At 44.8% G+C, this 26,951-nt stretch overlaps 1 protein-coding gene across 1 annotated transcript in view; it reads right to left on the minus strand.

Annotated features, from left to right (window-relative positions):
* The window catches only part of LOC124722358 (protein tyrosine phosphatase domain-containing protein 1-like), a 338,645-nt gene that overhangs the window by 237,320 nt on the left and 74,374 nt on the right, over positions 1 to 26,951 (minus strand). The window contains exon 4 of the mRNA XM_047247533.1: positions 16,573 to 16,695. Coding sequence (XP_047103489.1) covers positions 16,573 to 16,695 — 123 coding nt within the window. The remainder of the gene's footprint in view (positions 1 to 16,572; positions 16,696 to 26,951) is intronic.

Below are 26,951 nucleotides of genomic sequence, written 5' to 3' on the forward strand. Positions count from 1 at the left end.
CAATAAACAGAACTGGCGCATATGGGGAACCGAAAAGCCCCATGTTGCAGTCCCATCGTCCCTGCATCCTCAAAAAGTACTGGTCTGGGCCGCCATTTCTTCCAAAGGAATCATTGGCCCATTTTTCAGATCCGAAACGATTACTGCATCATGCTATCTGGACATTCTTCGTGAATTTGTGGCGGTACAAACTGCCTTAGACGACACTGCGAACACCTCGTGGTTTATGCAAGATGGTGCCCGGCCACATCGCACGGCCGACGTCTTTAATTTCCTGAATGAATATTTCGATGATCGTGTGATTGCTTTGGGCTAGCCGAAACATACAGGAGGCGGCGTGGATTGGCCTCCCTATTCGCCAGACATGAACCCCTGTGACTTCTTTCTGTGGGGACACTTGAAAGATCAGGTGTACCGCCAGAATCCAGAAACAATTGAACAGCTGAAGCAGTACATCTCATCTGCATGTGAAGCCATTCCGCCAGACACGTTGTCAAAGGTTTCGGGTAATTTCATTCAGAGACTACGCCATATTATTGCTACGCATGGTGGATATGTGGAAAATATCGTACTATAGAGTTTCCCAGACCGCAGCGCCATCTGTTGTTGAAAATTGTAACTACTGTAATTTCGAAAGTTTGTCTGCCTGAAAATGTACTGTTGTCCCAAGCATATTGCAACAAACGGTGTATTTCTATCGCTGCTCGGTCAGTTTTTATTGCCGTTTCAAATATACCGGTCATTTTTGAAACACCCCGTATATCAAACATGACAAGGATTGCTGATGTCAGTGAGTGCTGGACCATCTCAACTAGCTTCTGAGCAAACACTTGCAATGTAACTGCATGCATTAAATACTGGGTACTTCATAAAAGGCCATTGTTCACATTGGCACATAATGGTGTACATCTTCAATGGGCCAAAAATAAACAGAAACTGAAGAGTAGCTGGCTGTACGCCTATAATGTGATCCAACAAGTCGCTATTTTATCTATTTTCAAATCACACAAGGCTTCACGTGCACCAACAGTCAAGTGAGTTATCAAATCGGCAGTGTGAAGTGGGTATATTTCAGGCCATAGATGGTTCTGTGATGATTTGCTGGTGGTTTTCTAACTGTCACTTGCACCCATTCATTTAGGTTTCCATGAGCATAAACCAGGATACCTGATTCAACAGGCTTGGTTAACAAGTCTTGCATTTGCTTCTAAGTCTTCATGATGACTATGCTGTACACTCCAATCTTCCAAGATGCCAACAGTCAAGTTCACAGGATTGCATGCGTACATTCCTGATTTGATGTCACTCAGGCGTCTTACCGTACCTACACTTATACATTAAATCACCCAATGATTATCCCACAGACAGCATCTTGGACATGTAATGGCCTTAACACTAACAGCTAGAACTGCAGCCCAGCAACTGAAACTAGGCCACAGTTACTGGCCAATGCCCTGCCAACTCAGCAGTGTCAACAAACACAGCTTGTGCAGCCAGTGCTTCTGCATGAGGGACGCGACACAAACTCCCTGCACATGATCGACGGACCAACTGATTACGCCACACCAGGCCACAACTGTCGGCGCATGGAAAAGGTATTTAAACCAATAAGACCAGACCGTCAGCAAGTCGTCACAGCTGGGCCATCAAATGATGCGCAGCCTGTGTCGGTCGTCGCCGCCAGGCCTCGGACCGATGAATGCTGCCTGAGTGTCCATCTCAGGGGCCCTATTCTGTATCGTTCATACCAATCGGTGTAGTAGGTTAGTCTCGGTAGTGACGCCATTTTCGGTTCTTTATCGAAATATCCTATTCAGTAAGCTTCTGAGACTTGTTACCGAACAGTCCTCCCACCGATTTTACGACAATTGTACCGAGAGGTTTTGGATTTCGGTCTGGCCCTGTCGATCGGTGAGCTGTGGTTTATGTACACCTATAATTTGTTATTTTAAACATATTTAGCAGTTTTAGGTTTGGCTTTAGAGATTGTGTTACTAAAGAATCACGAGAGGACGCATCCGGTTGGAAAGTGAGTTCATAATAGACTATTTTCCTTTGTTACAAATATGGTTAGGTTAGGTTGTTATTGTGAATGATTATATAAAAAAAAATTTTTCGGTCAATATTCTCTCAAAATACGTGTTATTTTTAGTTTATAGATCATTAAATATCAAGACATTGTCTCTGCTTACGTATATTACATGAGTGTGAACTAATGTTACTAGTGCCTTTGTGTACTTTTCCCCACAAATGGGTTAGTTAGTAATTATCGAAACATGTTTACAACTTTCAAGTAACAATGGAAAGTAATTATGTAAAGCCTGATATTGGAAACCTTCCAAACTATCATGCATTTGTGACTTACGCAACACTGTTTGGCAACGAAGTCAGCCTACGTTCCTCTAACCAATACTACAAGAATTGAGCAATGTGTCTCCGTTGTTTGGCGTGGCCAAGTGATTAATGTGCGGGAATGCGATATGAAAAGACATGGGTTCGCGTATGGGTGGATGCAATTTTTTTTCCTCTTCATATATGCAACACGATCTGAGACATGGTTATTCGTGTAAGTTAAGATTTTTCTGCAATATTTGTTATTACTTACATGTCACAGCGCACTTCCTCAGTAATGATTTCGTGATTTCTGTGTGTTTAAAATACGAAATATGAAATTGCTGGAGATGAAATTGCTGTGAGTGAAACAACCGACAGTGACCCTTATACTTTTTTCCTTGTCAGAAATAATTCACCATTTTTTCCGAATATGTAGCGATTTCCGAGTTGCGGTTAGACAGGAATCTAAGAGCACAACCTAAATTACTGGGAATATAACTAGCAGCGGTCATCTTCATAATCTTGCTTCTCACAACTGTTCATGTGCGATCGAATCCTCAACAACAGTAGACAGAGATGAAAGATCTCTGTCGTAATATTTTTAGACTGTAACACAATATACGAAACATTTTCATTCATGAGATGCATGTTATAAACTTCGACGAACTGCATGAGCTCTCGAAAGTGCGTTTTTTCAACTTTGTTTTTAAGACCCAAATCATTGACGTATCATATAGGGAAGTGGGCTACTTAATCATTTGAATCTCTAGGAGCGAGTTATAACCACATTCTGTTTATCTTCTTATCCTTTGAAACTCTCAGAATCAATTTTTCGGGTGCTTTTATAGATGTATTAGTACAGTATGGTACTACAAACTATTCCTAACTCATTTTCCGAAACGTAAAATCCAAAACACGATGTCACTGTGAATGAGAATAAGATGACATAATGCGGCATTTACGACAATCTGCAGAATACAGTCAAATACGCTATCGTTATTATGCATGCATGGAAACATGCGATCAGAGATCGCATTTCAGCTGAGAATCATGGAAATGGATATACTGCGCCTGATACTGTTAAGGAGGAGTCAAGGGCGATGAAGGCAGGTACGTCAGCTCGATGGAATGCGGCGTCATGTGTTATGGCTACGTAAACGCAGTTTTCGGTACTTGGAAGAATAGCGCGCCTGTGTCGTCTGCTAGCCACTTTGTGTTCGTGGCGCTGTGCGCGCTGCAGTGCGCAAGTGCGGATCTGCGGCCGCTTGCTTTTGATTGGCTTGCGCTACACGAACCGACAACAGCGCTTCGGTTCTCTAGACCCGAACGGTATCGCTACCGAAATGCATACTGAATATTGCAGGGCCTCTAATTCGAGTACTATACCGTTCGGTGCACATGAGTACCGAAACGATCGGCACAATGGCGGAAAGATACAGAACAGGCACCCAGGCACAGGCACGCCGCTTCGCTACCCCACAGCCAACAGCCTCCATCTGCCAGCATGCTGTGGTAGCCAGGCTGCTGCTACCATCCACGGGAAGCGCCTGTGTCGGCACGCCCGTACTGGTGTGCCGGGGTCCGACAATCTCCTTCCATCATCTGCCCTCTGTCTGCTCAGATGTGCTGAACCACATCTGTTAATGTTCATCAATAAAGTGTTCCATTAACTGAGTCGCTGCCTTCTTCACCCACTTCATTGCCAACAACCAGCAGAGAATCACTCGCCCACTACTACCCTGCAGTAGACGCTGTAACAGATAATTTGCAAGAGTGGGTGAAATGCTAAAATGAACATCAGTAAAATTTGGTACATCACGCGACGTAATCATCAATTATTGGTTTGAGCTGGATAAAGCATACCTGGTGAAATTTGTAGACTCTCTTTGTTGTCGAATTTAGGTGATTATCAGGCTGGAGGCAGTGTTACATGGTAATAGTGTGATGACTCCTGAGGGAGACTAATATTTTGTACAGTGTGTATATAAATTACTAAATAATTATCTGATGCACAGGTAGGTGAATTAGGGAGCTTTAATTTGAAATGCTTATAAGCTGAAAAGTATTCTCGAGCGCGAATACTTCAAATGTAAGTTGCACCACAGGGGGAACCGCCTCTGGTTATAAAAAAACTCGAGGGTGTGCTGAAAAGTACTTTCTCCGAATTTTTTTATTTGAAAACTCTCAAAGTTCTTTTTAAATAAGATAAACTTCATCAATATTCTACATCTTTATTCTTCATGTCTAGGTATACGATTGTCAACATACGACCGCTGTGTCGAGCGGTTTAGGCGCTTCAGCCTGGAACCGCGCTGCTGCTACGGTCGCAGGTTCGAATCCTGCCTCGGGCATGGATGTGCGTGGTGCCCATAGATTAGTTAGGTTTAAGTAGTTCTCAATCTAGGGGACTGATGACCTCAGCTGTTAAGTCCTATAATGCTTAGAGCCATTTGAACCATTGTTAACATAGTCATCCTGGCGACAAACACATCTTTAACAAGGAGAAACCAGTATATTGATACTGTCACTGTAGAACGTTTGATTTTGTTGACAGAACCGCATCCTCACCTCTGCTTGCGCCACTTTATCACCGCCAAAGTTATGATCCCAAAGGCGTTCTTTGAGTTTTGGTAACAGATGAAAATCGGATGGGGCGAAATCGGAACTGTATGGAGGACAATCGATGACAGTGAACCCAAGGCACCGGATCGCTGCAGATGTCGCAGTGCTCATGAGTAGTCTGTCATTGCCATGCTGAAGGAAATGGTGTTCCATGTGTGGACGAGCTCTTCAAATTCGAAACTCAGTTATAGCATTCTATTTCTCACGCACTGACATAGTTACGTTGCACACCACCACGTTACATGCTACAGTTCGAAGCCCTCTAACAGCAGAGGGTTGCGACTAGCGTCACCGAAGCGGGAATTCCGACCGAGTAATTTGCGTGACATATAATACCTCAACCGATTTTGAGACGGAATAAAAAATCTCGAAGCATTACTATTCAGGACGCCCTTGTAATGACGTATGCCGACCAAGCCATTACAGTCTCAAAAGTTCGTAGCCTCCTCGCTCATTTTCAAACACTGTGTGCGGAGCTCGTACGTCACATCGAGTTCGTAGAGCGAGAACAGCGATAGCTCTCGTGACCGTGCTGCATCGGGCTGTGGCTTACGTGTCCTTTCAGTAGCCCCAATGTGAACGATGGCGGCGCCAAACGCACACTAGCTGACAGTAGCTTCCACAGCCATTACTCACTAAAAACTGATATTCATCCTCCACGATGCATGGAAAGTTTTAAAGTCTCTTATCACACTACTGTCACTGTATGACTATTTTTGCTCCCCTATACCGACACATTCAACCTTATTAAAACCCACTGCAGAATGTAAGAGCAAGTAGACTGAATATACACTGATCAGCCAGAAAATTGTGACCATCGTCCTACTATCGATATAAGCCCGTCCAGGCGGTAGCAGCGTCGCCTGGTGAGGAATGACTGCTAGTCAGACACACGCACGGTGCACGTAGTATCAGTGAGCGTGCTGTCCGTGTGCAGAATCTGGAAGGCACACGATTTATCTGAGTTTGACCGAGGACAGATCGTGAAGGCCAGGAGCTCGGCACGAACATTTCGGAATGTGCAGAACTTGTCGCGTGTTCGAGGAGAGCTGCGGTGAGTGTCTTCAACACGTGGCGAAACCCAGGTGGAACCTCGTATCGGCGCCGTAGGGTTGGGCGGCCACCCCCCATTACAAGTGTCGGACATCGTAGGCCAGGCACACTGGTAAAACAGGACATGGGACGAACTGTGGCGGATCTAACATCAGACTTTAATGCTGGGTGGAGTACAAGTGTGTCTGGACACATAGTGCACCGAACACTCCTTAAGATGGGCTTCGGCAGCTGACGACCCATGCATGTGCCAGTGTTAACACCACGACATCAGCAACTACGACTGAAATGGGCATGCGACTATCGGCATTGGACGTTGCCGCAGTGGCAGAGAGTTACATGGTCTGATGAATCTCAATACCTTCCTCATCATGCTGATGAGGCTGTGTGAATCCGTCGTCTCTCAGGAGACCAGCTCCTTGACACCTGTACTGTGGGTCGGCGAAAACGTGGTGGGGATCCAGTTATGCTCTGAGGAACATTTACGTTCCAGTGGAGCTCGTGCAAGGCATCATGACTATCAAGGAGTATCGTAAACTGACTGCAGACCACGTAACCCCTTCATGACGATCACCTTTCCCAACGGCAGTGGCATTTTTCAACAAAATAATGTGCCATGTCACAAGGCCAGGAGTGTGATGGTTTGGTCGATGAACACAGTGGCGAGTTCCAGTTGATGTGTTGGCCCCCCAGCAGGATCAAACACATCTGCCATGTGACTGAATGTGGCGTCAGGGCTCATCACCAGCCTCCCCAGAATTTACGGGAATTAGGCGATTTGTGTGTGCAGATGTGATGCCAACTCCTTGCAGCGACCTACCAAGGCCTCATTGCTTCCATGCCACGACGCGTCGCCGCTGTTATCAAATGGTTCAAATTGCTCTGAGCATTATGGGACTTAACTTCTGAGGTCATCAGTCCCCTAGAACTTTGAAGTACTTAAACCTGACTAACTTAAGGACATCACACACAACCATGCCCGAGGCTGGATTCGAACCTGCGACCGTATCGGTCGCGCGGTTCCAGACTGTAGCGCCTAGAACCGCTCAGCCACTCCGGCCGGCACTGTTATCCGTACCAAAGGTGGACACATCGGCTATCAGACAGGTGGTTATAATGTTCTGGCTGAGCACTGTAAGGTGTTTCAAAGAGATTCAACTTTTTACTCAAGACTGTATCTCCTACACTAATTAAGATAAGAACTTGGGGTTAATTTTAACTTACGCAGCGAAATTAAATTTTACCTTGGCGCTAGTTATGAGCTGCTGGTTTATGTGGTTACTAGAAGGGACTCCATGGTGCAACTAACGCGCCCGTCCAACAGGTAATGTGTGCCGAGGCGAGAGGGTTGGGGGTTGGGTTGTTTGGGGGAAGAGACCAAACAGCGAGGTCATCTGTCTCATCGGATTAGGGGAGGACGGGGAAGGAAGTCCTCCGTTCCCTTTCAAAGGAGCCATCCTGCCATTTGCCTGGAGCGATTAAGGGAAATCACGGAAAACCTAAATCAGAATGGCCGGACGCGGGATTGAACCATTGTCCTCCCGAATGGGAGTCCAGTGTGCTAACCACTGCGCTACCACGCTCGGTGCCGAGGCGAGAGGGCGCTAATACAGAAACAAAATACGTTTGGCGTTCTCCGTTTCAACAGGTGCAACTCATTACAATTATGCGGAATGATTTCGTCGAGCGTACGGCACTTCATCTCCTTACAGCGTAATTGGTGCACTGCACCATTGACGTGTAAGCTCTCCTGATTTCAATGTATGTGATTTTGTTTTGTAGTGGTTTGTGAAAGACTCACTCTATGTGGCTCCCCTTCCAAAAGCTTCGGGTGAACTGTGGCATCAACAGGAACGGATTTTGCCTCATCGGCTCAATTGAGCGTTTAACCTGCAATGTGTGGAAGGTGAACTTCAGGCTGAAGGTGGTTCCGTGATGCATTGCGGGTGTTTTTCATACTACGACTTGGGCCTACTCATTCAGAATACCGTGAACATGAACCAGGACGTTTATAACAACATTGTCAGTGACCATGTATTGCCCATTCTTCTACTTCTTTAGAATGAGTATACTGTTCATTCTCCCGACTTCCAAGACGACAACAACAGTCTTCACAGCGTTGCATACATAAGTTCCTGGTTTGACGAAGATTCATGCATGCTGTCGCACATCGACTGAAACGCTAAATTACACAATCTTAATCCCATAGCCAACGTCTCGGACTTTTTGGAACAGGAGCTGGAACGTAGCAATCAACATCTCCGCAATTCGGCAGCTATACAGGATGTAATCACCAGCTGGATATGACATGCCCAAAGAAACTTGCATACTCCGTTCTTCGCTGAGCTAAGGCCATTTTCAAGAATAGAGACGGTGTTAGCGTGATGTCTCCTCGAAGTAATTAATTTTTGGCCTCGTGTGCTCTAAATGGTTACCTGTAGCAAATGTGGTTCAGTGTTTAAGCAAGTATACTTTCGACCATCTTACTGTTGTCCGAAAAAAAAGATATAATCTTTGCCGTATTTTTTTCATTGGATTTTATGTTTCTTGAAGAATTAATTATAAATAAGTGTTGAAAACTGATTTTTAATGCATATGCAAACTTTGGACGCAGTCAAGAAAGAAATCACATCTCACAATTTTCTTCGCTTTCCACCACTTTGGAACACGTTACTTAAATCTACATCTACATCATATTTCGCAAACCACCTACATCTACATCTACATCTACATGACTACTCTGCAATTCACATTTAAGTGCTTGGCAGAGGGTTCATCGAACCACAATCATACTATATCTCTACCATTCCACTCCCGAACAGCGCGCGGGAAAAACGAACACCTAAACCTTTCTGTTCGAGCTCTGATTTCTATTATTTTATTTTTATGATCATTCCTACCTATGTACGTTGGGCTCAACAAAATATTTTCGCATTCGGAAGAGAAAGTTGGTGACTGAAATTTCGTAAATAGATCTCGCCGCGACGAAAAACGTCTTTGCTTTAATGACTTCCATCCCAATTTGCGTATCATATCTGCCACTCTCTGTCCCCTATTACGTGATAATACAAAACGAGCTGCCCTTTTTTGCACCCTTTCGATGTCCTCCGTCAATCCCACCTGGTAAGGATCCCACACCGCGCAGCAATATTCTAACAGAGGACGAACGAGTGTAGTGTAAGCTGTCTCTTTAGTGGACTTGTTGCATCTTCTAAGTGTCCTGCCAATGAAACGCAACCTTTGGCTCGCCTTCCCCACAATATTATCTATGTGGTCTTTCCAACTGAAGTTGTTCGTAATTTTTACACCCAGGTACTTAGTTGAATTGACAGCCTTGAGAATTGTACTATTTATTGAGTAATCGAATTCCAACGGATTTCTTTTGGAACTCATGTGGATCACCTCACACTTTTCGTTATTTAGCGTCAACTGCCACCTGCCACACCATACAGCAATCTTTTCGAAATCGCTTTGCAACTCATACTGGTCTCGGGTGACCTTACTAGACGGTAAATTACAGCATCATCTGCGAACGACCTAAGAGAACTGCTCAGATTGTCACCCAGGACATTTATATAGATCAGGAACAGCAGAGGTCCCAGGGCGCTTCCCTGCGGAACACCCGATATCACTTCAGTTTTACTCGATGATTTGCCGTCTATTACTACGAACTGCGACCTTCCTGACAGGAAATTACGAATCCAGTCGCACAACTGAGACGATAGCCCATAGGCCCGCAACTTGATTAGAAGTCGCTTGTGAGGAACGGTGTCAAAAGCTTTCCGGAAATCTAGAAATACGGAATCAACTTGAGATCCCCTGTCGATAGCGGCCATTACTTCGTGCGAATAAAGAGCTAGCTGCGTTGCGCAAGAAATGTTTTCTGAAACCATGCTGATTACGTATCAATAGATCGTTCCCTTCGAGGTGATTCATAATGTTTGAATACAGTATATGCTCCAAAACCCTACTGCAAACCGACGTCAATGATATAGGTCTGTAGTTCGATGGATTACTCCTACTACACTTCTTAAACACTGGTGCGACCTGCGCAATTTTCCAATTTGTAGGTACAGATCTATCGGTGAGCGAGCGGTTGTATATGATTGCTAAGTAGGGAGCTATTGTATCAGCGTAATCTGAAAGGAACCTAATCGGTATACAATCTGGACCTGAAGACTTGCCCGTACCAAGCGATTTGAGTTGCTTCGCAACCCCTAAGGTATCTACTTCTAAGAAACTCATGGTGGCAGCTGTTCGTGTTTCAAATTCTGGAATATTCCACTCGTCTTCCCTGGTGAAGGAATTTATGAAAACTGCGTTCAATAACTCCGCTTTAGCGGCACAGTCGTCGGTAACAGTACCATCGGCACTGCGCAGCGAAGGTATTGACTGCGTCTTGCCGCTTGTGTACTTTACATACGACCAGAATTTCTTCGGATTTTCTACCAAATTTCGAGACAATGTTTCGTTGTGGAACCTATTAAAGGCATCTCGCATTGAAGTCCGTGCCAAATTTCGCGCGTCTGTAAATTTTAGCCAATCTTCGGGATTTCGCGTTCTTCTGAACTTCGCATGCTTTCTCCGTTGCCTCTGCAACAGCGTTCGGACCTGTTTTGTGTACCACGGGGGATCAGTTCCATCTCTTACCAATTTATGAGGTATGAATCTCTCAATTGCTGTTGCTACTATATCTTTGAATTTGTGCCACATCTCGTCTACATTTGCATAGTCAGTTCGGAAGGAATGGAGATTGTCTCTTAGGAAGGCTTCTAGTGACACTTTATCCGCTTTTTTAAATAAAATTATTTTGCGTTTGTTTCCGGTGGATTTGGAAGAAACGGTATTGAGCCTAGCTACAACGACCTTATGATCACTAATCCCTGTATCAGTCATGATGCTCTCTATCAGCTCTGGATTGTTTGTGGCTAAGAGGTCAAGTGTGTTTTCGCAACCATTTACAATTCGCGTGGGTTCGTGGACTAACTACTCGAAATAATTTTCGGAGAAAGCATTTAGGACAATGTCGGAAGATGTTTTCTGCCTGCCACCGGTTTTGAACAAGTATTTTTGCCAACATATCGAGGGAAGGTTGAAGTCCCCACCAACTATAACCGTATGAGTGGGGTATTTATTTGTTACGAGACTCAAATTTTCTCTGAACTGTTCAGCAACTACACTCCTGGAAATTGAAATAAGAACACCGTGAATTCATTGTCCCAGGAAGGGGAAACTTTATTGACACATTCCTGGGGTCAGATACATCACATGATCACACTGACAGAACCACAGGCACATAGACACAGGCAACAGAGCATGCACAATGTCGGCACTAGTACAGTGTATATCCACCTTTCGCAGCAATGCAGGCTGCTATTCTCCCATGGAGACGATCGTAGAGATGCTGGATGTAGTCCTGTGGAACGGCTTGCCATGCCATTTCCACCTGGCGCCTCAGTTGGACCAGCGTTCGTGCTGGACGTGCAGACCGCGTGAGACGACGCTTCATCCAGTCCCACACATGCTCAATGGGGGACAGATCCGGAGATCTTGCTGGCCAGGGTAGTTGACGTACACCTTCTAGAGCACGTTGGGTGGCACGGGATACATGCGGACGTGCATTGTCCTGTTGGAACAGCAAGTTCCCTTGCCGGTCTAGGAATGGTAGAACGATGGGTTCGATGACGGTTTGGATGTACCGTGCACTATTCAGTGTCCCCTCGACGATCACCAGTGGTGTACGGCCAGTGTAGGAGATCGCTCCCCACACCATGATGCTGGGTGTTGGCCCTGTGTGCGTCGGTCGTATGCAGTCCTGATTGTGGCGCTCACCTGCACGGCGCCAAACACGCATACGACCATTATTGGCACCAAGGCAGAAGCGACTCTCATCGCTGAAGACGACACGTCTCCATTCGTCCCTCCATTCACGCCTGTCGCGACACCACTGGAGGCGGGCTGCACGATGTTGGGGCGTGAGCGGAAGACGGCCTAACGGTGTGCGGGACCGTAGCCCAGCTTCATGGAGACGGTTGCGAATGGTCCTCGCCGATACCCCAGGAGCAACAGTGTCCCTAATTTGCTGAGAAGTGGCGATGCGGTCCCCTACGGCACTGCGTAGGATCCTACGGTCTTGGCGTGCATCCGTGCGTCGCTGCGGTCCGGTCCCAGGTCGACGGGCACGTGCACCTTCCGCCGACCACTGGCGACAACATCGATGTACTGTGGAGACCTCACGCCCCAAGTGTTGAGCAATTCGGCGGTACGTCCACTCGGCCTCCCGCATGCCCACTATACGCCCTCGCTCAAAGTCCGTCAACTGCACATACGGTTCACGTCCACGCTGTCGCGGCATGCTACCAGTGTTAAAGACTGCGATGGAGCTCCGTATGCCACGGCAAACTGGCTGACACTGACGGCGGCGGTGCACAAATGCTGCGCAGCTAGCGCCATTCGACGGCCAACACCGCGGTTCCTGGTGTGTCCGCTGTGCCGTGCGTGTGATCATTGCTTGTACAGCCCTCTCGCAGTGTCCGGAGCAAGTATGGTGGGTCTGACACACCGGTGTCAATGTGTTCTTTTTTCCATTTCCAGGAGTGTATATCATCGGAGTCTGGGGGTCGGTAGAAGGAGCCAATTATTAACTTAGTTCGGCTGTTAAGTATAACCTCCACCCATACCAATTCGCACGGAGTATCTACTTCGACTTCACTATAAGATAAACCACTACTGACAGACACAAACGCTCCACCACCAATTCTGCCTAATCTATCTTTCCTGAACACCGTCTGAGACTTCGTAAAAATTTCTGCAGAACTTATTTCAGGCTTTAGCCTGACCTACAGGTCTATGGCGGAGAGTACTTTTCGTACCACTAAGTGATCCCCCCTTCCCTGTTCCACTCGCGATTGGCGCGTGGGGAGAATGATTGTCGGTAAGCCTTTGTATTAGCACTAATTTCTGGAATTTTCTTTTCGTGGTCTTTTCGCGAGATGTATATGGGAGGGAGTAACACGTTGTACGACTCTTCCGGGAAAGTCCTCTCTCGAAATTTCAGCAGCAAGCCTCTTGTAGCGTCTGCCACTGGAGTTTGTTGAGCATCTCCGTAACACTCTCGCACTCAACATTCGATTTCAAAACACCATTCTCAGGCAGAATAAAACTCCGAAGAACTTGGGCATGACGCTGGACAGAACACTATCTTTTAAACAGCACCTAACAAAGACTGCCGAAAAATTAAAGACAAGAAACAACATTATTGAAAAGCTCTGTGGGACTACCTGGGGAGCAACGGCCTCCACTCTCCGCACCTCAGCTTTAGCAATTGTATTCTCGGCTGCCGAATACTGTGCTCCGATTTGGGTAAAGAGCCCACATGTAAGAAAGACGGATGTCCAGTTACATAACACTCTAAGGATGATTTCTGGAGTAATTAAACCCACTCCAACGCAATGGCTCCCAATATTAAGCCACATCCCGCCGACACACCTGCAACGTACTGACGCCCTTGTACGTGAATACAAAAATTTCATGGGAAATCGAAGTATGCCAATCCACCAAGACAATGACGCTGCAAAAACTAATAGGCTTCCATCTAGGAATCCGCCAACAAGAACAGCAAGGACCTGTGTACAAGAAGGTTTCAGTATCACAAACGCATGGTCTGAAAATGGAACGCATGGCAAAATCATAACATGCCTTGCATCACACCAAAGCCACCTGGTTTTGACGTACCACGCAAAACGTGGTCCACTCTAAATAGGATTCGAACTCGTCATGGCAGATGTGCTTACTCCCTGTATAAATGGGGTAAATCACCATCCCCTCAGTGTGACTGCGGAGAAAATCAGACCATCAGCCATATTGTTGAAGACTGTTCCAGAAGGGCCAATAATGGGAGCCCCGAGGACTTCCTGCTCGCAACTCCAGAGTCGATAGATTATATTAATAGACTTGATGTTTGTTCGTAATCCTTAAACTTTGTTATATTAGCGATGTTTGTTTTGCAATAATTAACGTTTGTAATATTAGTGATTTGTCTGTTTCTTTGTTATGTGTCTGTATTGCCATACGATAAATAAAATAAATAAATAAGCGACTAAACGATCCCGTAACGAAACGCATCGCTCGCCGTTGGCTCTTCAATGTCTGTTCTATCAGTCCTATTTGGCAGGGATTGTATAGTGATGAACAGTTTTCAAGAATCGTTCAAACGAATTCCTTGTAAACCACTTCCTTCGCGGATGAATTGCATGTGCTTAAGATTCTTTCTATGGATCTCAGTCTGACATATACTTTCCCTTCTATTTGTTTTATGTGGCCGTTCCACTTAAGGTCGCTCTGGATAATTACTCACACATATTTGACGGTAGAGGATGTTCCCAGCAATTTTTTATCAATAGTGCAGTTATAGCAGTGGTTTTGTTTTCCATTGTATGCATAATATATTAAATTTCTTTACTTCCAGGGTCAACTGCCAGAGCCTGCACCAGTCATCAATTCTCTGCAGCTCATTCTGCAAATCGATAGCGTCTTTTGGCCATGTTACTTTGTTCTAGACAACTGCATCATCTGCGAGCAGTCTCAAGGAGCTTCCGACACTTGTTACTAGGTCACTTGTATACATTGAGAACAGTAACGGTCCTGTCACACTTCCTTGGGGTACTCCGGAAATTACCTTTAGATCCGTCGATTTTGTTCCATTAAGAGCGACATGTAGAGTACTATTTGTGAAGAAGTCTTCAATCCCGTCGCAAGTCTGGCCCGAAATTACGTAAGCTCTATTTTGTTCAATAAACGGCAGTGAGGAACGGTTTCAAACGCCATCGTGGGTACGATGCTACAAACAGCCAGCTCAGCCTACACAACGCGTACGATGCTAGTTGCCTTCACCAAATCAGCCATCTGCCGGCAGGAACCGAGGATGACCTCAGAACCCATGCGGAAAGCGTCATTCGTGCCAACATGTGCCATTATTTGCAGTCGTTTGCACCCAGTGCGCTCGACAACAGCCGACAGACCCCCCTACACGTCACGGACGAGACCCTCGGCAAATACACCGAGTGCACATTGGCATTCTTTCGCGCCCTGCATGCTACTTCCCTTAGGGGTCCATTACCTTCCTAAAGTTGGAGGTCCCAATGACTACGGTTGGGTTGGGTTGTTTTGGAGAGGAGTCCGGACAGCGAGGTCATCGGTCTCATCGGATTAGGTAAGGACAGGGAAGGAAGTCGGCCGTGTCCTTTCAAAGGAACCATCCCGGCATTTTCCTGGAGCGATTTAGGGAAATCACGGAAAACCTAAATCATGATGGCCGGACGCGGGACTGAACCGTCGTCCTCCCGAATGCGAGTCCAGCGTGCACCTCGCTCGGTAATGACTAGCATACCAGTCCTCTGCACTTGTCTGGACGGGGAGGGAAAATTTGCCGCTAGCCCAACAGGAAAAGCACCTCTTGCTGGCTCAGAAATGTTATCAGCATTGGGTACCACCTCATATCTATTGCTAAGGCGTAAGTAGCCAGCTGAATGGCCGATTTCCCCTTCCGCCTTCCACGCAATGACGTGCGAACCCCCCAATGTCCTCCACTAATTCTCGAGTGAAGATGAACTGGTCAGCTAACGTGTATGAGAAAACGAAGCGACAACCAGGTCACCAGAGTATTCCAACGGCACCAACGGCGCCACAGCTTTGACCAGCAGCCAGAAGCCTGTCGACCGTGGCCTGCGCAGCTTTCAGCTGTTTACGAACAGCAGCCAGTTCTCCTCCTGTCTGCTCACAAGAAGCACAGTCCCTACCACACCGTGCCGTGTAAAAAAACTCAATAGAATCTCAAAAAGACAAACAACTCTGTGAGAAGTAACTGGAAAATACAAACAGACCTTTGCAAAAGAGAAAATTACCCGACTGTGGTGCTTCTGAGGTGGAAAGCTCAAGCTGCTCTGACTTACTGAACACAACTGCGCAGCACACAGGGAGGGAACGAACTAAGAGTACAAACCGGCGGTCTAAACGTTCAACCTTCTCGATTGTGGCTCTATAGGCGGCGAAACTCTACACTACTAAAGCTAAGATACACAAAAAAAGAACAAAAACAAGTTCTGATGTCTCTCAGACGGCGCTCAACGCGATATTAATAATCAAAGTAACAAAAGTGCAAGCTGCTATATAAACATTAACTCACTGAATACAACTGGACAGCACATAGGGAGACCACGAACTGTTATTGGTCTTACACTTTAAGTAATATGGGCATAAACTGTTGAGGGTGTACAGCAACCAGTCACAAATTGGTTTTTAGGCTACTTTATTTTTGTCTGGTTGCTGTACAGTATCAACAGTGGGCGCATATGACCCTCTATGTTTTTGCGCCCTGCAAAAAAAAAAAAAAAAAAAAAAAAAATCATAAGTTTTTTCATATGAGTGCTACGGTCCCCAACCATGTCTTTATTTGACAAAATTGCAATATGGGGATGCCTTATGAAGCAGGAAGTCATATCAATCCGACATTCAGTTCGTCTATTCTAAAACAGACACTAAGAAATATCAGCTGCTCTTGCTTACCAGCATGACAATGAATGGCTACCTTGCCCTCTTCTAAGGCGAAGGCCATGACTTTGACCATGTCCAACAGGTGAGTGGTTGTCGCTTCACCGTAGTCTCGCCAGGCGAAGTTGTAGAAGTAAACTGCAAAATAAGCAACAAATCGAACTCAATTATTTACGCAGCGCAACTCTTCGTGTTGAGTGACCACTTATACTGCTCATACATGCTAAATCTCCAAAACTCAAGACATATGTGATTACACTACTGGCCATTAAAATTGCTACACCACGAAGATGGCGTGCTACAGACGCGAAATTTAACCGACAGGAAGAAGATGCTGTGATATGCAAATGATTAGCTTTTCAGAGCATTCACACAAGGTTGGCGCCGGTGGCGACACCTACAACGTGCTGACATGAGAAAAGTTTCCAACCGATTTCTCATACACAAACAGCAGTTGACCGGCGTTGCCAGGTGATACGTTGTTGTGGTGCCTCGTGTAAGGAGGAGAAATGCATACCATCACTTTTCCGACTTTGATAAATGTCGGATTGTAGCCTGTCGGGATTGCGGTTTATCGTATCGCGACATTGCTGCTCACGTTGGTCGAGATCCAATGACTGTTAGCAGAATATGGAATCGGTGGGTTCAGGAGGGTAATACGGAACGCCGTGCTGGATCCCAACGGCCTCGTATCACTAGCAGTCGAGATGACAGGCATCTTATCCGCAGGGCTGTAACGGATCGTGCAGCCACGTCTCGATCCCTGAGTTAACAGATGGGGACGTTTGCAAGACAACAACCATCTGCACAAACAGTTCGACGATGTTTGCAGCAGCATGTACTATCAGCTCGGAGACCATGGCTGCGGTTACCATTGACGCTGCGTCACAGACAGGAGCGCCTAGGATTGTGTACTCAACGACGAACCTGGGTGCACGAATGGCAAAACGTCATTTTTTTTCGGATGAATCCAGGTTCTATTTACAGCATCATGATGGTCGCATCCGTGTTTGGCGACATCGCGGTGAACCCACATTGGAAGCGTGTATTCGTCATCGCCATAATGGCGTGTCACCCGGCGTGATGATATGGGGTGCCACCGCTTACACGTTTCGGTCACCTCTTGTTCGCATTGACGGCACTTTGAACAGTGGATGTTACATTTCAGATGTGTTACGACCCGTGGCTCTACGCTACATTTCAGCAGGATAATGCACGACCGCATGTTGCAGGTCCTGTATGGGCCTTTCTGGATACAGAAAATATTCGACTGCTGCCCTGGTCAGCACATTCTCCAGATCTCTCACCAATTGAAAACGTCTGGTCAATGGTGGCCGAGCAACTGGCTCGTCACAATACGCCAGTCACTACTCTTGATGAACTGTGGTATCGTGTTGAAGCTGCATGGGTAGCTGTACCTGTACACGCCATCCAAGCTCTGTTTGACTCAAAGCCCAGGCGTATCAAGGCCATTGTTATGGCCAGAGGTGGTTGTTCTGGGTACTGATTTCTCAGGATCTATGCACCCAAATTGCGTGAAAATGTAATCACATGTCAATTCTAGTGTAATATATTTGTCCAATGAATACCCGTTTATCATCTGCATTTCTTCTTGGTGTAGAAATTTTAATGGCCAGTAGTGTAGATTGCTGTCAAATACGGTTCAAATGGCTCTGAGCGCTATAGGACCTAACTTCTTAGGTCATCAGTCCCCTAGAACTTAGAACAACTAAAACCTAACTAACCTAAGGACATCACACACATCCATGCCCGAGGCAGGATTCGAACCTGTGACCGTAGCGGTCGCGCGGTTCCAGACTGAAGCACCCAGAACCGCTCGGCCACCCTGGCCGGCTGCTGTCAAATATGAGAGCGTATTGAAAAGTAATGCTGTCGAATTTTTTATTTGAAAACTCTGAAACAAACGTTATTAACATACTACATCGTTATTACTCACGTATACGTATTCATTTCTCAATATAGTCATTCTGGTGACGAACATATTTCTCCCAACGAGGGGCCAGCTGTTGATACCGTTGCTGTAGAATGTTTGACTTTGTTGACGGAGCCACAGTCTCACCTCTTTGCGTCGTTTAATTACTATCAAAGTGAAGTCCTCGAAGGTGCCCTGTAAATTTTGGAAACAGATGAAAATCGGATAGGGCCAAGTCGGGACTGTATGAAGGTTGATCGATGACAGTAAACCCACGGTGTCGGTTTGTTGCAGATGTCGCAGCACTCGTGTGTGATCTTGCGTTGTCGTGCGGAAGGAGAGGATGCTCCATGTGTGAACGAACTCATCGATATCGGAACTCGATTACAGCACACGCCGTTTCTCATGCAGCGACATCGTTACGTTACATACCGCTATGTTACACGCTACAATCCGAAGCCCTCTAGCGGCAGAGGGCTGCAAATATGTAGACATGGAGAATGGAGATGTAGAATGTTAATAATGTTTGTTTTATTTAAAAAGCTGTAAGAGTTTTCACATTTCGGAGGAGTTAATTTTTAGCATGCCCTCGTAATTATGTTTGTGCTAAGGATGGCACGATTTTATTTGGCGAAGGTTAGCACCACTCTGGGTCATTGAGTCACTGGCCAGTTACGGGCTTTGCTCCCTCTAGCGGAAACGGTGGCATCTCGCGGCACCGGGCAGTGGACGGGGAACTCGCTGTCGAGGCTATGAGTTGGGCGGAGGGTTGATGACAGCGAACTGGGAGCGGCAAAGGCCGTCAGCAGTGGAGGCAGCCCCGTGTCCTGTCGCGCTTCGATCAGATGCTGCAAGCTGAGGTGTTGCTAATTCTGCCCTATCTTAGGCGCAGTGACTGTATCGGTTTGGTTCCGTGTAAACTGGTGTAACTTGTTTTTTTGATGTACTGGGCAGGGTGCAACCCGCAGTTTGTCTTGCATGTTAATGGGTGCAGTATCTACAGCTACATCTACATGATTACTCTGAAGTTCACAAGTAAGTGCCTGGCAGATGGTTCATCGAACCATCTTCAAACTACTTCTCTACCTTTCCACTCTCGAACACTGCACGGGGAAAATGAAAACTGAAATCTTTGCGTGCGAGCTCTGATTTCTGTTATTTTATTATGATGATCAGTTCTCTCTAAGTAGGTGGGCACCAATAAAATATTTTCACATTTCGAGGAGAAAGTTGGTGATCGAAATTTCATGAGGAGGTCCTGCCGCAGCGAAATACGCCTTTGTTTCAGCGACTACCAGCCCAGTTCGTATAACATATCCGTGGCACACTCTTTCCTATTTCGCGATAATGCAAAACGAGCTACTCTGCTTTGAAGTTTTTCGATGTTCTCCTTCAGTTTTATCTGATGCAGACCAGACAGTGCACAGCAATACTCCAGGAGAGGGCGGACAAGCGTAGTGTGCTGTCTCTTTAGGACACCTGTTACATTTTCTAAGTGTTCTGCCAATAAATCGGAGTCGTTGGTTTGCTTTCCCCCACAACATTATCTATGTGACTATTTCACTTTGAGTTATTCGTAATCCTAATATCCAAGTATTTAGCTGTGTGATTTATGGTGTAACCGAAATTTTTGGGATTCCTTTTAGTATGCATGTGGACCTCATTATTTAGAGTCAATTGCCACTTTTTGCGCCATACAGATATATTGTCTGAATCATTTTGCAATTCGTTTTGATCCACTTATGACATTACAAGACGGTAAATTACAGCATATTCTGCAAACAATCTAAGAGGACTGCTCAGATCGTCTCCTAAATCGTTTATGTAGATCAGGATCAGCAGAGGGCCTATAGCACTTCCTTTGAGAACGTCAGATACTGCTTCTGTTTTACTCGATGTCTTCCAGTCAGTTATTACGAACTGTGACCTTTCAGACAGGAAATCACGAACCCAGTCACAAAACTGAGATGATACTCCATATGCACGCTATTTGATTAGAAGTCGCCTGTAAGGAACGGTGTCAAAGTCTTTCTGGAAATCGAAAAATTTGGAATCAATGTGACGTCTCCTGTCGATAGCACTCATTACTTCGTGAGAATAAAGCGCTGGTTGTGTTTCACAAGAACGATTTTTTCTGAATCCGTGTTGTCTGTGTCAATAAATCGTTTTCTTCGAGGTAATTCATAGTGTTCGAGCGCAGTACATGTTCCAAAATCCTAGTGCAAACTGACGACAACGATGTTGTTGTTGTGGTCTTCAGTCCTGAGACTGGTTTGATGCAGCTCTCCATGCTACTCTATCCTGTGCAAGCTTCTTCATCTCCCATTACCTACTGCAACCTACATCCTTCTGAATCTGCTTAGTGTATTCATCTCTTGGTCTCCCTCTACGATTTTTACCCTCCACACTGCCCTCCAATACTAAATTGGTGATCCCTTTATGCCTTAGAACATGTCCTACCAATCGATCCATTCTTCTCGTCAAGTTGTGCCACAAATTTCTCTTCTCCCCAATTCTATTCAATACTTCCTCATTAGTTATGTGATGTACTCATCTAATCTTCAGCATTCTTCTGTAGCACCACATTTCGAAAGCTCCTATTCTCTTCTTGTCCAAACTATTTATCGTCGATGTTTCACTTCCATACACGGCTACACTCCATACAAATACTTTCCGAAACGACTTCCTGACACATCTATACTCGATGTTAACAAATTTATCTTCTTCAGAAACGGTTTCCTTGCCATTGCCAGTCTACGTTTTATATCCTCTCTGCTTCGACCGTCATCAGTTATTTTGCTCCCCAAATAGCAAAACTCCTTTACTACTTTAAGTGTCTCATTTCCTAATCTAATTCCCTCAGCGTCAGCCGACTTAATTCGACTACATTCCATTATCCTCGTTTTGCTTTTGTTGATGTTCATCTTACACCCTCCTTTCAAGACACTGTCCATTCGGTTCAACTACTCTTCCAAGTCCTTTGCTGTCTCTGACAGTGATATGCGTCTATAATTCGCGAAATATGAAAGCTGAAGCTAAAGAGCACTGACGAAATTTAAAATAAGTCGTTTCTTATGATGAGAAGCTGGGTCAACCCACAGTACTCTGATGCGATGCTGCTGGTACGAAAGCTATCTCTCGCCTGAGGTATCTAAGTACTACAAGTGGCTCCTGAAACTCAAAACAAATGCCCGGCGCGATGCAAGCAGTGGCTCTATGCGCTACGCAGTTAATAAAGCGCGCAGCTCTGCCTGATAAATACACAAACACACGAAATAAAGGAACTGAAGCTAAAGAGCACTGACGAAATTTTTAAATAAGCCGTTTGTTATGAGAAGATGTGTAAACTGACAGGAGGCTACTCGGATGCGTTGCTGCTGCTATCAGAGTTACCTCTCGACAGAGCAACATTTTAGAATAAGTTATTATTTAAAACTGATCCAACTCATGTTACAACATGTTATTGTGTCTTGAGGCTAATACTGAGTTATTTTAGGTAAACATTTTAGTGGTCAATTATGATGTACATTATACACTGAGCGCCAAATAAACTGGTATAGGCACATATCTCTTTATTTTAAAACTGATCCAGCTCATGTTATAACATGTTATTGTGTCTTGAGGCTGTATTTGAATACAGAGATATGTAAACAGGCAGAATACGGCGCAGCGGCCGTTAGCAGCTGTATAAGACGACAAATGTCTGGCGCAGTTGTTAGATTGGTTACTGCTGCTACAACGGCAGGCTATCAAGGTTTAAGTGAGCTTGAATGTGCTATTATAGTCGGCGCACGAGCGATGGCACACAGCATCTACGAAGTAGCGATAAAGTGGGGATTTTCTCGTACGACCATTTCACGGGTGTACAAATTACTGCAGAGTTCAATGCTGGGCCATCACCAAGTGTAAGCGTAAGAGTCATTCAACGAAACATCATCGATATTGGCTTTCGAAACCGCCATTGGACTGTTGACGACTAGAAACTTGTTGCCTGTTCGGACGAGTCTCGTTTCAAATTGTATCGAGCCGATGGACGTGTACGGGTATTGAAACAACCTCATGAATCCATGGACCCTGCTTGTCAGCAGGGCATTGTTCAGCTGGTGGAGGCTCTATAATGGTGTGGTGCGTGTGGAATTGGAATGATATGGGACCCTTCATACGTCTCGATACGACTCTAACAGGTAACACGTACGTAAGCATCCTGTCTGATAATCTGCATCCATTCATGTCCATTGTGCATTCCGACAGACTTGGGCAATTCCAACAGGACAATGCGACACCCCACGCGTCCAGAACTGCTACAGGGTGACTCCAGGAACACTCTTCTGAGTTTAAACACTACCGCTGGCTGCCAAACTTCTCAGACGTGAAAATTAGCCGCGCGGGATTAGCCGACCGGTCTAGGGAGCTGAAGTCACGGACTGTGCGGCTGGTCCCGGTGGAGGTTCGAGTCCTCCCTCGGGTATGGGTGTGTGTCCTTAGGATAATTTAGGTTAAGTATGGTGTAAGCTTAGGGACTGATGACCTTAGCAGTTAAGTCCCATAAGATTTCACACACATTTGAACATTTTTGAACATGAACATTATTGAGCATATCTTGGATGCCTTGCAACTGTTGTTCAGAAGAGATCTCCACCCCGTCGTACTCTTACGGATTTATGGACAGCCCTGCAGGCTTCATGGTGTCAGTTCTCTCCAACACTACTTCAGACATGAGTCGAGTCCATGCCACGTCGTGTTGCGGCACTTCTGTGTCCTCGCGGGGGCCCTACACGATATTAGGCAGGTGTACCAGTTTCTTTGGCTCTTCAGTGTAAATGCTGATGATGGATGCTTGTTTACTAGTCCACATGCATCCATGTGGCTGCCATAGCAGGCAAGTTTTGAGTAACATTGTTCAGGATTCATACTTGGACTCAATCAAGTTGATTATAAAAGGAAGGTTTTAAATGTTTGATTTTACATAAATTTTGGTTTTATCGCGATTAAACTGTTCTTTTTTTTCATAAATGCTTTGGTAAGTGTGGTGCATAGACTGGTTGTCAATCCCCGTATGTTCTTAAGAGGAGTCATTTTTCTTTACGGCTGAGGGAAAAGTTCTGTTGTGATATTTTATGGAGCGATATAAAGTGACTTGTTATGGTTTTTTTCTAAGTTGTGGTTTAATAAATGTACTAAATTTGTTATTCGAAACTCAACTCAGTCGGTCGACCTCCCTCTTAAATTATGCCCAGTACCGCCACATGTTGCTGGTTTAGGACCGAATATGCCTATAGAAGAAATGCATTCGTAATTGTACAAAAGAAAATGTTGATAAGGTGACCGCTCGCGTAAAGTAGGAAATACGGGTTCGAGTCTTGGTGTGGCACAAATTTGCATTTGTCACCAATAAACTGAGCAGCTGAAGTCTAATCATATTCGCAACTATGAATGCATTTCTTCCATTTCATACAGCTGTAGATCGTTGCAGTGTCTGAAGCACATGGCATAGTACACTGTAAAACACAGACACTGCAAACTAGAATATGCTTTTATTTCAGTTTAAGTGTGAGAAGGTCAGTTGGACGAATGAAATAAAAAAATTACGCATCAAAGTCAAATGTCCCATAATACATATACCAAATTCTTTGGCCAATGAAGCGATTGGCGTAGAATTTATTCTCTGCAAAAGCCACCGTTTGTCCCATAGCACACAGTCTCGCTCGGAGGATTACTTTTGTTGGGGAGTCTAATTACGTGAACAGCTGGTCGTATACTTGTCATTGGCCTCCAGACGTCTTGTATTTAAGCGCCAAATGAGTCTTCTTTCAGATGTTCCACACTGCAACGTTTCTAACGTACAGAAATAGTAGAAATAAAAAAGGAACCAGACGAGGACGCTACGCCTCCCACAGTCACGCCGTCCCTTAAGTCTGAGTGTCGTAATGCATAACGAACAAAATACGAGGAAAACTTCCCGTGACGGACTCCCATGCTGTCGGACTTTTTACAGCATGATATAGTGGCAGTTAGGTTATCGTAAAGGTATGCTGACTAAAGACGCGATATACCGAGTGGGTGGTTCCAGATTGGTGTGCATGTCGTCTAAACATGCACAATTACTACAACGCTAAATAAGGAATAGTCTAATGATAAGTATGTAAACCGCTTTATGGGCCGTAAATGTACCGTTATTGCCGATATGCTTACTGTATTATGTCGTCTTTTGAGACACACCATATGTTCTTTATGAAACCTATTTCAGTCATATGCTGACTTAGATTCTTTAATTGCTAAATCGGTTTCCACTGACTAGTCATTATCAACAGCCCATAGATGCTCTGTTGGAAGGAGCTAATATTCAAAAAATTAGATTAAAATTTTAATTGCGTTAAGTATTGAAGAATGCTAGTTTGGAAGATTAGTTGTTACAACATTGTTAACGAAGACGAGTGTTTTTATTTTCTTTAAAGTAGGTAGAACGCAGTGGTGTCTCACAGTGGTAGTTATGTGAACGTGCACCACAAGTGGCTTTAAGTGTTTGCAAGAGTCGACAAAAGTAGTGAAAATAGTACTATTAGATTACAAATTTCTTAACCGCTGTTAAAAATACAATAAACAGTAGCAGCAGCACATCCAGTTTCAGTACCTATGCAGCGACGATAAGGTTTCAGTCAATAACGGATCAGTCTTCTCCACTGAAAACAGTATCGGCTTCCAATGCCCCTTAATTTATGCTAGTCATGCAGACAGCCTTTGAACTCTACATATTCTATCTAAAAGTTGATTTCCTGCTCTCATCCTATTAACGAATTTTCCAGTTTATGTTCTGGAAAAAGACGCCTTTCTTTTTAAAATTTCTCTCTTTGTCGTATATTCAGTTTGTTTTTTTAAGAACTAGGGAACGAGTTAGTGAAGTTAGTGATGGTATTGATTATCATGTGTATTCTAATTCGTTATATATTTGCCCAACTGTGTATTGTTTTTGCCTTTCAGAATTAAAATAATTTCGACTTCCAGAATTTTCCCAAAAATGAACCACTACAGTCTACACATAGAACGCTAGATAAAATAAAACCCCTCCATAAAACATAAGAACTAATGACACTGCTGATGATGAACTACAAATCTCTCCCGAAAAGTTATAGCCTGTATGAACCTCTCCTAAGATTACAGGTGGAGGACAAGTACAGAATAGACTTTAATGCAAAGGTCTGGAAAGTGAATGAATCGGTAACTAATGGTGTCTGTTATCACTAACCGGCCAGTGAACATCCACCTCGAGATTCGTTACAACATCTCATACAGGGGCTTTTTCACAAACAACTTCAACCAAAATTCATAGTGATAAATGTATTACAACATACTTCAGGAGGTAATCAACCTTCCACTGCAGAAACCAGTGGTGTTAACTAGCCTTCGGTGTCAACAGAGAACAGAAAGTTACGTAAAGAGGAGATAAAGCCTGGAATAATTAAGAAAAACCATCTGCTGAGTACATTGAAAGTAGATATTCTGGGAACTTGTCGAGTAGAACAGTTAATAGGTGTATTTAAAAGACGCTACGACTATAGAGGGCCATACACGCAGACAAGTACGCATTCCATTACATGATTTATGAGTCATATCTGACACGCTTAAAACATGTCTTTATTTACAGCCTCTTTTCGGCTACTGTCATCATCACGTTTCACTGAATTCTTTTTTACTGCAGTATTCAGGGTACGAGAGCAGTAGAGATGCGTCGCCACGCACTTTTTTCCCCACACAACCGTACCTCAAGCCAGCCCTGTATGTGTCCCCAAAACTCTAAATCTGCATTTGTCTGCCTGTGGAGAAGTGTAGTGTTTGCTGAATGATCCCTGACATCACATTAAGCCAGTTTTTAAAGTAAGTGTCCTTCTGAAACTTAACCCTTCCCAGAATGGAATGTTACTAGCAAGGGCCACCTAACTTAGCTTGTAATTAATGCAGGCCTTACCCTACTTCCCATCCTGATAAACTGCCTGGACGTCAGAGTCTTGTGCAAAGACCAGCGTAGTTTTAATTACTTTGGTCGTAGAAGTTGCAGGGTGCAGTTGCTTTATTTTGCTCTCGTGGGTCTAATCATAGAACATCCGGTACGAGCACTGAGAGTCGTGCATTGATATGAGGCTCGTAACTATCAGGTCTCAAGATATTATACGGAATTGTCTGTGAACTATGGAATGTCAGGAAGAAACCATCAGAACAGGTTGAAATCAGGGCCGTATTTAACGTATAGTGATGCAAAGAGAAACTGTTAGTGCAGTCCACAGAAATCTGGTTAATTTCACAGTTTTAGTGTTTCGTGCAGTTGCTTTATACCACGAGGTAGCTAATCAAAGATGCTGTGAAATGATCATGTGAAACGCTATTTAAAATTACACCTATCTGGGTCCAAAGTCCAGCTGCAATGGCCTCTGGACGGGAGTCACGAATGAGTCTACAATCGACAAAA

This window comes from Schistocerca piceifrons, chromosome X (assembly GCF_021461385.2).
Source record: "Schistocerca piceifrons isolate TAMUIC-IGC-003096 chromosome X, iqSchPice1.1, whole genome shotgun sequence".
In the NCBI taxonomy this organism is placed as follows: Eukaryota; Metazoa; Arthropoda; class Insecta; order Orthoptera; family Acrididae; genus Schistocerca; species Schistocerca piceifrons.